The sequence below is a fragment of the Notechis scutatus genome, chromosome 3 (assembly GCF_049901735.1).
Source record: "Notechis scutatus isolate UNSWTSFEM ecotype Mainland chromosome 3, rNotScu1.2, whole genome shotgun sequence".
Taxonomy (NCBI): domain Eukaryota; kingdom Metazoa; phylum Chordata; class Lepidosauria; order Squamata; family Elapidae; genus Notechis; species Notechis scutatus.
The window spans coordinates 174,836,455-174,849,098 of NC_142011.1; the positions used below are offsets into that span (position 1 = coordinate 174,836,455).

Here is a 12,644-nt window from a genome sequence, read left to right on the forward strand (position 1 = left end):
GTATTAACCCACTCATCTTCACACTTGAGCCTAAAATGAAAAGAGCTGGTATTTTCTTATTGCAACCAATATACTAAAATTATGAAAAAGAGATCATAGCATGTAAGGATTTTCCTATATTGTGCTACTCAATTGAGAAGATGGCAATTATTAAATAGGGTTGTGCAAAGATTAGACTGATATTTAATTCAAATCATTGGTTTTTCAGTTGGATCTATGAATCACTTTGAATCAACAACCAAGTTAGATAGTCTTGAATCAATTTGGAAAATCAGATTGCAGTGCCAAATGGAACAGATTTGACTTTCCAAATTAAATTATGATTTGAACCAAAATAATTTGAATCAGATCCAAACTAAGCTACACATGATTGATTTCTAATATTACAAGTATTACTGTTTCCTTTTTTTTTCTTTTTAACAGAGGACACTTATGGCATGGATGGGAAGGCTAAGCTCCCAAATTTTACAGAAAGCATCAACTGGCAAGGACTGAAAGATTTGTACAGTGTGAATGAAAGTTTGTATGAAGCCAGAAACAACTACAGCATTCATTCTGAAGACTGGAGAAATTACTTGAAGGATGTAGATAGAATCTTTGCACTGCTGAACAGTTACTCTAAGCAAAATCAAAGAGCAGAGACTCCCACTTTTAATACCAGTGGAGACTTGGATGAATCTTCCACATCATTTTCCTTGTTGGGAATGAGCTCTGCTGAAATAGATGAAGGTTCGAGTGGGTTGACAACCCTAGAGGCTCAACCTATCATCCCAAAATATTATGGAGACCTGACCTTGAGCACAGTAGTGTCAAGCAAGGATGGCAGACTTGAATTAAGTAATGATATTCCTGCAAAAAAGAGTACAAATGTCCACCAAGCCAAAACATGGCTGAAGATTGAAGAACCAATTCATTCAGAAATGGATTTTAGTGGGAATGATTTGACAGAACTGGAGTCCAGACACAGCTTCATCTTGCAACCAATTAACATTATTCAGAAAGCCTCTATGACAGACAAAGATTTTGCACAAGGTATTTTTGAAGAGCCAGTCTACCTTCCCATGAACTCCGGTGCAAAAACAATCAGCTGGGCTTTAAATACGCTTGTTCTACAACATAAAACTGAAATGTTGAGAACAAGGGAAAGTTTCCAGAAATCTCAGTTTCTGAATGAAGGCAGTGCTTCAAATCCAATCCCTTCAAATTAGGCTGTGTTAGCAAGTCAGGTACTATTAATTAGCTGGCAAATAGAACAACAAAACAGCCAAATAGTGTATATTTTACATTACACATTCTTGTCAATGTGGCTGCAGGTACTAAAATCTGAGAATTAAAAAGGTACCGCTGTGACTTCTTTTAGTAGAGCCCTATTTTTAAAGTAGTGTAAATGCACCTTCAAAGGAAATAAGTTTGTTTTTCTATTCTCATAACAAATATTCTTATCCCATATTTCGGTAATTTTTATTAATTTGAACCATTGAAATTTCATATTGTCAAAGTAAATGTACATGCCCTTTTGTAATCTTCGTGCCAGTCTTTATTAATCTGACTTGTCTACATGTTCTTAGTTTTGCTAATGGAATGTAATTTGCAAAACAATAAAAGAAGTTGATAGAGAATACATTATTTACATGGATTGTAAAAAGCAATTGCTTTATTGAACAGATTTTCATGTTTGATTTAAAATCTTTATGTTCCAATCAATTCACAGTAACCTTTTTCTTAGATATAATAAACAGGAAACTTAACAGAAAGAGTTAAAGAGAGTTAATTTTCCAGTAGATAGGGACTAAATTGTTATTAAGATTTTTATTTTTTCAGGAAAATTTGATTTCCACTTTGCAACAGGTCTTAATATAGTCACAGCTGTTCTAATCATTTTAGAATAAAATCTAGTCCAAAGAAAGGTTCTGTATACAAATATGCTATATATTACCAGTATATTGCATCTTGGTACACTTGCAGAACAGCAACACATCCCCCCTTTTAAACACAATCTAATGTAATACTGCACAATTGCATTGCCATATGTAGCCATACAGAATACTGGATTGTAGGTATACCTTTTAAACAGCAAGGTCCTGTACACAGAGAATAATGTTATTTGCAAAAGTGCTTCTCCACTCTTCCCCAGAATCAAGGAAAGGAATGCTTCTCACAGAAACATCAGTGAAGTTTGCATATATTGGTTTATTAAAGTGCTTTAGAATATAGCATCTGAGCACGAAAAAATAGATACCGTCATCTGGAATTGTGTGAAGGTAGCTAAATGACTTAGAAGATTGCTCCAAAATGTGGGCTTTGGTGTGTTTTTTTAAAGAAACAACCCCTTCATAACCTTCAGAATAAAGATTAGTTCTTAGTTTTCTTAGTTACAAGATTTGTAGAAAGTAACATTTTAGAAATAATTTATAGAAACAAGGTTGACATAGAATTGGCTTTAATCGTGAAATACCAGATAAACAGTCAAATATTCCATGTTGTTAACAGTTTTATAAATGCATGCAAACATAACCTTTTGCAATAACCAAGAGCATACAAAGCTCAAAAAGTAAACCAATGGAATTAAAGTCCTAATACAGAGGAAGATAGTTAAGTGTAGTTTATACACTTTCCAGTAAATCCATATGCGGGATCCCATACTGACTTTTGGTTTTTAAATTTCTCACTGTTCCTTTTCGAGGAATTTAACTCCAGTAATGATCTTAGCCTCCTGTTTCCTTTCAACGCATTCACTCTTCCTTCATACTTCTGTTTTGAAATTTGTCATTAATACGCCATACATACAGTAGCCAAATTCCAATGTTGTTCCAGATTGTTTACTCATATTTTTGCATTCAATCCACATACAGAATATATTAACTTTTTACCTTTTCTTTCATTCTTTTTCCTCACACAGTTCCTCAATTCCCAATTTCAATTTGTGGTTAGATTACTCCTAGTTTTCCTTATTTCCAAATAACAATGCACATTCTCATATACAGCCATTCTTGGTTCTTCTGACATTCATTCCATACAGCATACATTTTCTACCACCATCTGCAGATCTTAAAAAATAGCTTCATTCAGTTATTGGACCTTTTATCAAGGAACACAAATTAATCTACTTACTCTTTTTGCCATTTATATACAAACTTGCAATTGTTTGCTCCATTTTCTCTGTCAGACACAATTGTCTTGATATATTTATGTATTAATATTCAGCTATGTGCTCCTTGTTGTATTATAGTTTATGTAACATTTACTTATTGTTTGAAGGCATTTCAGTAATTTCCATGCAAAGCTTTTAGTAGATTCTGTAAACATGGATATTTATCATTTACATATCTCAAACTGAATGGCAGAACAAATTTATTTAAGGATGTGAATGATGCTATTTTTATATAGATTTCATTAGGTTACAAACTGTTTTATGTAAGAATTTTCTGCAGTACTTTTATAGAACAATTCTGGCTTCAGGAAAGTCTAGAAGCAATAATTCTTCAAATAAAAAGTTACTTTACCTGTTTTATAGAAATCAGTCGAGTCAAATTTTCATAAAGGTATTAAATTATTTTAATTCAATGTATTAATTTATAAACCAATAAGAAATGTTTTACTGTGTAATATTTTGCAGTTACTTGATTTAAAATAACTATCCAAGCTCAGATACAAGTTGTAGACGGCAATATCTGTAACACCAGCAAACATCCAGATCTGCCTATCCCAGGTCCTTGAAAAGGACTCAATAGGTAAACCAAAATGTCAACCCCAGCCTGATCATCTGGCTAACTGTGATAACCATAATTAATTAATTCATCATCATCATCAGAAAAAAATGGAAATGTGAAAAATGGAAGACCCTAAAACAATAGTAGAATAAATTCAGTTAACAATTACAAATATAAGGGAAAAGCGGATAGGATCTATAGAAATAACTTAGAAGTAAGAACAACAGAACCGCTACAGGCCAGTACTAGAAGAATCCATGAATTGATCACCCATCGCCAAGAAGAATTAAAAGAAAAAAATTATGGCATATGCTGAAAACAGAAAGACAATACTGCCAGCACTGGTAGTGCCCCCAAAAGACAATACCTACAATGAAGGATGTAAATAAGGCACTTGTAATGATTATTGTCAACAGACCTATCAGCTTCCCTGCACTAGAGCAGTGGTGATTACAGAACTGGGTATTGAAATTAGAAAATCAAATGCAAAATCATATTCAATCCCAATGTAGAACATCAGATGCAAGTAATTTTTTTAAAAAGAGCAAACACTGAACCTTGTAAAGATCAACACATGCCTAATTAAAAATATTGGCTTAGTACTAGAAAAACTGAAGAAACTTTGAAAATAACAGCAATAGCTGGAAAAATTGAGCACTGAAGTATGAATCATTCAATTTAAGCAATATTGGTTGTTGAATCAGACCAGAGGCGATTCTTCCAAAGTATAAATGGCAATGAAAATACTGAAAATGGAAATCCAAACAAAAAGGAACATTTCGGAGACCTCAAGACCAATAATAGAAACGATTAAAAACTGAGTGAATATGATTAAACCATCTCCTAGAAATGTTCAGTTGCATGGCATTTGACTCAAATATCTGATCAGCTTACATCCAATTATATTTAAACAGCTTAATGAAATATTGCGTCAATATTGCATTGGTGATTAGTTAATAAGTGGCAAAAATGTATCAGATACAAAAGGACCCACTAACATAATGCAGTTTCCAAAATGATTAACTAGACCAGGAGTGTCAAAGTTGTGTTGTCACAGTGGCATCATGTGATGTATCACAACTTTTTCCCTTCGCTAAACCAGGCGTAGGCATGGCCAGTGCATGATGCATCCAGCCCAAGGGTTGTTTAGTTCGACAGCCCTGCACTAGATCATCCATTAAAATTAGCATGTGGCAATAATGAAAAATTGGTGAGAACATAAAGTTGAAAAAGTAGTCAAAATGGGCAGGATAAAATATTGTGAGATCTCAGAAGACAAATTTTATAGTCTTAGCTTGTAACATACCTGATTTAACTCTGATTGAAAAGGAAAAAGTGTGGATAATTGATTTGGTAATCCCAGGGGGGAATAGGATAGAAGGCAAAGAATTGGAGAAAATAGTATCAAAATCTGAAAGTTAAAACTGAAAGATTATGGCATAAACCAGCTGTGGACAAAATCCCCATCTGTTCAATTAGCAAAGGTCACACTGCTTTGATTTCCACATATACTGCACTGATATTTTAAAGCATCCTAAATTCTAAGAAAGAGCTCGATGCATATGAAATCACTTATTAGTCAATTGCAAAAGGCAGCTTTACTTGGAACAACTTCCATTCTGTGACAATACGTTTGACATCATGAAATATTGGACCATCTCAGGTCCTTGAGAAAAACTCAACAGTTGGGTAAAAAATGTCAAAGCCAGTCTAAACCTCTTGCTGAACATTGTAATAGATAGTTGAAGAAAAAAAATCAGCAACCTAAAACTCTTCAAGAGTTTGTTGCTGTTAAACAGTAAAGTAAAATCACACTCCACTCAACAGGTATAAAATTACTGTTCATAAATTTCCATTGGATGTCACATAATAGCTTGCAGTAATAATGATAAATATTGGTGCAGAGATTCGAATTATTAAATTATAAATACACCTTTAAAAGCGTGAATTTTGCAGTTAAGATAATATAAAGTGAAAATAAGAGCCCACATTAAAACTGGCATTAAATTTTATATTATGTAATGTTACAGATCATGAATAAATATAACTGATAGTTTAAAACACAGGCAATTTGACTCATACATGATGATGATTAGTTAGTTTTTAGCTAAAAATTTGCTAAACGGTTTTCAAGATGGCTGTGCATATGGATGCTGTGGCTAACCACTCCTTCTTTCAGTGTATGGTGTGTATGATTCTGTGTGTTTTGGATCCTTTCCTTGATTGAATCCTGTGGGGCAAGGAGTATCTATAGTCGGCAAGCCTTGTTACAAATTGGACTGAAATGTGAAAATGACGATTTTATACATTCTCATAACATACCGAAGGAGGCAGCTAGGCTTCTGGGGGAGCCATTGATCACTATCCCTGTAGCAAGGAGGAAGAGGCAGAGAAAGAGAGGATGCTGTGCTGGGGTTTTCTTTAGGCTGAGTAAGTTTCCACACAAGCCTTCAATTCCAAGTATATTTCTTACCAATGCAAGATCTCTGACTAACAAAATTGATGAATTAAGGCTACAGATTGCAAAAACTAAATTCATCAAGAACTGCTGTTTTGCTAATCACAGAAACTTGGCTTCATTCACTCATTCCAGATGCAGCTGTTGAGCTGGAAGGCTACATAGCTCACCGGCAGGACAGGAGTAGAGATTCTGGCAAGATCAAAGGGGGAGGTTTAAGCCTTTATGTGCTGGCAAATTAGCTGGTGTATCAATAAAAGACTGTAGACAGCCACTGCTCCATGGATCTGGAGTATATGACTCTTAAATGTAGACCCATATATCTTCCATGGGAATTCAGCATGGTTTTGATTACTGCAGTCTATGTCCCTCCGGTACCAATACTACCATAGCTTTGGGATTCTTGTATAACATTGTTAGTAATCAGCAGAATAAGTATCCTGATGCTGTGCATATCATAGCGGGGGACTTTAATCAAGCTGATTTAAAAGAAGTGCTCCCTAAATTCTATCAGCATGTTAAGTGTGCTACTAGAGGAGCAAACATATTGGACAAAGTATATACCAACATCAAACATGGCTATAAGGTTATAGAATTACCACATTTGGGACAGACCATATGTCACTGATTTTAGCACCAGCGTACATCCCTCTTAGGAGACGGGCTCTGTCTATAATAAAAGCAGTGAAATCTTGGCCAGAAAATGCTTGCCAACAACTTCAGGATTGTTTTGAGAACACAAATTGGGACATCTTTTACCACCCTGACCTAGAGGTACACCCTGCAACTGTTCTGTGCTATATCAAACACTGCACAGATACTATCACTGTAGATAAACATATTAGGATCTATACCAATCAGAAACCCTGCATGACCAGGGAAGTCCAGTGCCTCTTGCATGACAGGACCAAGGCCTTTAGGTCCGGTGATGGGGCAAGATATAGTGTTGCCAAAGCTAATCTGAAGAAAGGTATTCGGAAGGCCAAGACTGATTATAAGAGGAAGATTGAAGATAATTTTTATAGCAATAACATGAGGCAGGTGTGGCGAGGGATTCAACAAATTACAAACCATCAATCGACCAATATCATCCCTGCTGAGGCAAAGGAACTGAATCATTTCTTTGCTCGCTTTGAAGTGGAGACATCAGAGACAGATAAAATACAACTACCAGCCAATTGTAACCCGCACCTCATTGTGGACGAACAGGAGGTGAGGAGCATTCTGAGGGCTGTGGACCCTAGAAAGGCTGCCAGTCTTGATGGTATCTCTGGCCGAGTGCTTAAAGACTGTGCTGATCAGTTGGCTGGAGTCTTTACCAGGATCTTCAATTGGTCTTTATCCCAGTCCACTATTCCATCTTGTTTGAAGGCTTCCACCATTGTTCCGCTGCCAAAGAAGTTCTCTATCAATAACTTCAATGATTACAGACCAGTGGCACTCACTCCTATCATGAAGAAGTGCTTTGAGGAATTGGTCTGCTGGCACATTATTTCTGGTCTTCCGCATACATTTGATAAACACCAGTTTGCATACAGAATAGATCTACAGAGGACACTATAGCCATCACTCTTCACACTGCTCTGACTCATCAAGAACAGCAGGGGGACTATATGAGGATGCTTTTTGTGGATTTTAGTTCTGCATTTAACACAATTCTTCCACATAGACTAGTATCTAAACTTCTGGACTTTGGCCTTTCTAATTCAATCTGCCTTTGGATTATGGATTTCCTGTCTGCCCGCTCACAGAGGGCCAGATTAGGTAATCATACCTCTTCAGCCCTTATTCTTAACACTGATACACTACAGGGTTGCTGGTGAGTCCCTTACTCTATACTCTTTATGTGCATGACTGCATTCCCACTCATGCCAGTAATATACTATTGCTAAATTTGCAGATGATACAACAGTGGTGGGACTTATCTCTGGGGGGGGGGGGATGAGTCTGCTTACCGAGATGAGGTGGACCGGTTGCTTTTGTGGTGTGGAGACAATAACTTGGTCCTCAACACCAATAAGACCAAGGAGCTTCTAGTGGATTATAGAAGGAACAGATCAGACATCCAGCCCTTGCTTATCAATGGAGACCGAGTCGAGCAAGCGGCCAGTTTTAAGGTTCTGGGTATTACCCTAAAAGAGGATCTGACCTGGGGTACCCACATTGCAGCCCTGGTCAAAAGGGCTCAGCAGAGATTATACTACCTGAGACTTCTCAGAAAACAACTGAATAAAAAACTGCTGGTGACCTTCTACCGCTGCACCATAGAGAGCATTTTAACATACTGCATGGCTTGCCAATTGCAGTGGCAGATAGGAAAGCACTCCAGAGGGTTAATGTCATTGCCCAGAAGATCATTGGTTGCCCTCTCCCCTCTTTGGAAGAGCTTTACAACTCCCGCTGCCTTAAGAAAGTTCAAAACATTCTCAAGATCCATCTCATCCTGGGAACCCCCATTTTTGAACTATTACCATCTGGCAGACGGTACAGAATAATAAAAACAAGAACAAATAGGCTGAAAAACAGCTTCTATCCCAGGGCAGTAGCTCTTTTGAATTCTGCTGTATAGTGCAGTGTTGATGTGGTGTCGGGGGTTTCCGGTTCAATGTGTCAAGGGTGAAGGATGTGTGTTTATGTTTATTTTCGTGGTCATGGTCATGATGTGCACTGAAGATGGTGTTTGATTTCATTGTACAAGGTGCAAAGACAATAAAGTAAACTAAAAAAACTAGTTATGAAAAACAGATGCAATTGAGCTAAGCAGCAACAATATACTAAATGAGGTAGTAGCACTATATCCATATTCACTGCATTGATTTCTGCAGCAAAACTATTTTGGATCAAATGGATTCTTCTGTCCTGCGCCCCAAAAGAACACTTTTAAGTTTGGAATAGTACAAGAAGATATGACATAAAACACCACAAAGTTAAGAAGTCATTTTTATTTTAAAATGCCAAGTGCTGAAGGTTCATTTGCAAACAGCTATTTACACGTATTGTCCATAAAGATTTACACACAAGCTTGTACATAAAGAGTTTGAAAACTGGTCTTTGTTCCACTGAGAGATAAATATTAGTTCAAATCTTCAAAAAAAAGGAACAGTACACAAATCCCCATTTTGTTTTTACAGATGCAATTTATAGTTTCCTGACTGACACACTTAAAAACATTTATCAAAACTAACATTTAACTAGTCTGCCCCTTGATTAATAATATTTTTCCTCTTTCAGATATATTAGGTTAAAACAAAATACAATATGCAACATCCTGCTATTTTCCTGAAATCAATGGAAAAAATATACAGACTTTTCTATATATTAATGGGGAGTGTGTGAAGTATAAAAAAGTAATGGTTTAAAATTGCATATATAAGAATATTAAGTTCAACCCTGGATTCTTTTTGAACAGTATTTTTTTAGATTCTTCAGCATTCAGTGTGTTTTAATTACCCATGGTTTTGGCTAACAGTTCTGTTCTGAAAGTTTATTTTTAAAGTCCAAAAATCAAAGGACACAATTCTTTTGTCTTTGCCACCACAGTTCAACATTAACCAAATGACTGAGGGAGACAGTAATCTGGGAGTAATCAAGAGTCATCCATTGTACATCTTGTGTTCATTTAACAGGTACCATAGTCTGAAACACTGATCATAATACCTGCAGTACAAAACCTTGCTTGCTAAGCTGCTCCTCAGCTGCACCAAATTTTGAGTGGTAGACTTCCAAACCACTATCGCTAAAAGTAAAGCAATTAGCAACTTTGGCAGGACACCAGATCACCATGTTTTTGGCTATCATTATGCTCTGCCAGAAAATTGTTTCCAGATTCAAAATGAGAGCCAATTCTTTCAGTTAAAACATCTAAACTAGTTCAAAGTTGTGCTGCTTCATATTTGTGGAGCAAGAGTATATTAAGCTGATAGTCCTGCAAGGTAAACACCTGAGCAGCTATTCAAAATATTTTTTTTCAGCCTCAGGAGGGAATTCTTTTATCCCATTAGCACCAGTTGGATCAGTTTAAAGCTGGTCCATAGGGTCGCTCATTTGCATTAGAGGAGCAATGTACATTTTCTAGTACACTAACAATACTTTAAAAAAACTTTGGGATGACTGCACTCTCTAGGGCATTCTCCATTTTATGACTACATTGCAAAAAAAAAAAAAAAAAGAACAGTACCAATGCATAAATGACACAATGAACTGATATTCAGAAGCACCATTCAAAAGTTTGCCAGAATACATGGTGAGTTCAAAACTAGGCCACCTGTTTTCTATCTCCATAGATACAGAAAGTAGGTCTGAAAAGGAGCTATACTCACATTTGCTATAATAGGAGTAAAGTTGTCAGTGCAAGTTAAGACCTTACATTACACTAAGGTACACTCTGAGAATTGTACTTCTATTTAAGCAAACATGAGCACTGGTCCCCTTCAGGCCCAAATGGTTTTCTGTCCTCCCTTTTGAGTTCTCTCTTTACCTTTTCTTAGTAGATTACAACTAGCCAACAAATTGGATAAACTTTCTACTTCCAAATTTCAAGTATGCAATCAATACTGAATGAATAATGACACTTTTGAGGCAATGGTAGGTTTGCATCAATAATCTTAGTACTATATTAATAAACATATATTAGTATTTATGGCAATCTACATCCATGTACATTGTTTACATTCTTTATCCCTGTATATTATTTATTCTAGGATGGGACAAAGAGATACCAAAATTCTTCTGTTATAAGTTGAAGTGTTACATTGGTGCATGCTCTCTTCCACAGCTTAAAAATGTAATATCTAAGTTAGGAAACAGCATGGCTAAACCTCCTATTGCTCTTTTAAGCTACCGCAGTGACATTACTCAAAATGAAAATACAGAGCCATGCACAGTCCTTGGAAGATGTATGTCTGAGAAGAGAGCAACTGGCCATTCAACTAGCAAGCTAACTCCATATATGTTCAATTCAAGGCCTCAATTTTCCTCAGGATGCAATGTCACACATAGGCCTAGTTCAGATAGGTTGATGCAAGCTAACACTAGCAAGCTAACACTATATATGTTCAATTCAAGGCCTCAATTTTCCTCAGGATGCAATGTCACACATAGGCCTAGTTCAGATAGGTTGATGCTTTCAAAAACTTAGAAGACAATCTGATAACTATAAGGTGTCTCCCCCACCTGAAATTATATGTATGTACAGTCTACAGGGCCTTAGCAATTGAACTTTGATTGCATACTCATTGCTTATTATGAAATATTTCACTTTTTAAATTCCCTACTAGTAAGTATTTCCTCCCATTGGATTACCACTCTAAAGATTATTTGAGGGGTACAGCTTGGGGTCTGACCGTATTCTCATTTCAACTTTTGGAAAGCCACACCTCAGAAGCCCATTTTGGATTTACCCTGAACATCAAATTGGTCCTGCTTAGGGAACTGCTCCTCAATGTGTGACTTAAGAGATTCCTTTGGTCTCAGAATCAGACAACAGAATACTGTAACAAAATATTTTAGATTCAAAAATAGCAGTGCAATTGCATGAGATATAGCGCATCCAAAACAGATCTGAACAAGGCTTTTGTGACCTCATCAGGAATACACCCCTGAGTAGTGTCTATGAATCTCACTCTGTTAAAGTGTATTAGCATATCTATGCAATGGAAAGCTAACCTGTACTTTTGATTGTAGTACTTTGTAAGCCTCAATGGCATTTTTCCCTTAACAGATTTTTTTTAAAGATGAAATAATTCTGGCAAGTGCAAAAAGCAATAACTGTGGAATCTTTATTCTTCTTGCCATTTGTCTCTTCATAACTCCTCCTCCTCCTCCAAGAAGAAAAAGAGGGCTAACAATATGAAAAAACAGCTAAAATGTATAATTTTGAACGTATAGATTGCAGGATGGGAAATCTATAAGCATCCACTTACCTTGCAAATATTCCACTCTAGACAATCTTTTGCATTAAAATTCCCTAGTGGCAGGATGAAAGAGTTGCACAACTGAATATAATATAGGTTAAGTTTCAGTCTCAGGCTTTCCAGATATTGGCATCTATAAACATGCACCTTTTTTCCAGAAATGAAAAAGTGGCGATCAGATCAGGTTGCCCAAGACAATTTCTGTTGCTGACAAAGCTAAAGAAATATAGTGGAAGCCAAATGCTGAAATATAAGCAGATCTGTACAAGCCTTTAATATGAAATGGATTCTTAAGGCCTGTAATTCTCCTTCAAGAATCAGTAGGAACCTAAGAACAAACAACTTGGTAAAGCAATCAATATGCTCAGATTGATATTTAGGGCATGATGAGGTATATAAACAGCAATCTGGGCCATATGTCAGAACAAATAACCACTGTACCATATCAGCAGAGGGTTAGATACTAGAGTCATCTCAATTTGCCACACTGTCAAGATTAGTTTCTGTATGCACAGAAATAAAAGTAAATAAAAATCCTTAAGTTTGGATTTGGTGAACTCAATA

At 36.2% G+C, this 12,644-nt stretch overlaps 2 protein-coding genes across 5 annotated transcripts in view; both read left to right on the plus strand.

Moving 5' to 3' along the window:
* SULF1 (sulfatase 1) overlaps window positions 1–1,626 on the plus strand; it is a 118,787-nt gene extending 117,161 nt beyond the window's left edge. For all 4 annotated transcript variants that reach the window (XM_087961827.1, XM_087961825.1, XM_087961824.1 and 1 more), the window contains one exon: window positions 424–1,626. In XM_087961827.1, coding sequence (XP_087817953.1) covers window positions 424–1,208 — 785 coding nt within the window. In that variant the 3' untranslated portion in view covers window positions 1,209–1,626. The remainder of the gene's footprint in view (window positions 1–423) is intronic.
* A 4,405-nt stretch (window positions 1,627–6,031) lies between these two features.
* Window positions 6,032–7,991, plus strand: LOC148131489 (uncharacterized). Its single transcript, XM_087960083.1, has 2 exons — window positions 6,032–7,551; window positions 7,707–7,991. The coding sequence occupies exons 1-2, from the start codon at window positions 6,787–6,789 to the stop codon at window positions 7,989–7,991; spliced, it is 1,050 nt and encodes a 349-aa protein (XP_087816209.1). The 5' UTR covers window positions 6,032–6,786.
* The last annotated feature ends 4,653 nt before the right edge of the window (window positions 7,992–12,644 follow it).

Coding starts and splice junctions, on each gene's coding strand:
- LOC148131489 (XM_087960083.1), top strand. CDS start 6,787: ATGTCACTGATTTTAGCACCAGCGTACATCCCTCTTAGGAGACGGGCT. Junction 7,552..7,706: donor GTTTGAAGGCTTCCACCATT/GTTCCGCTGCCA, acceptor GTTTGCATACAG/AATAGATCTACAGAGGACAC.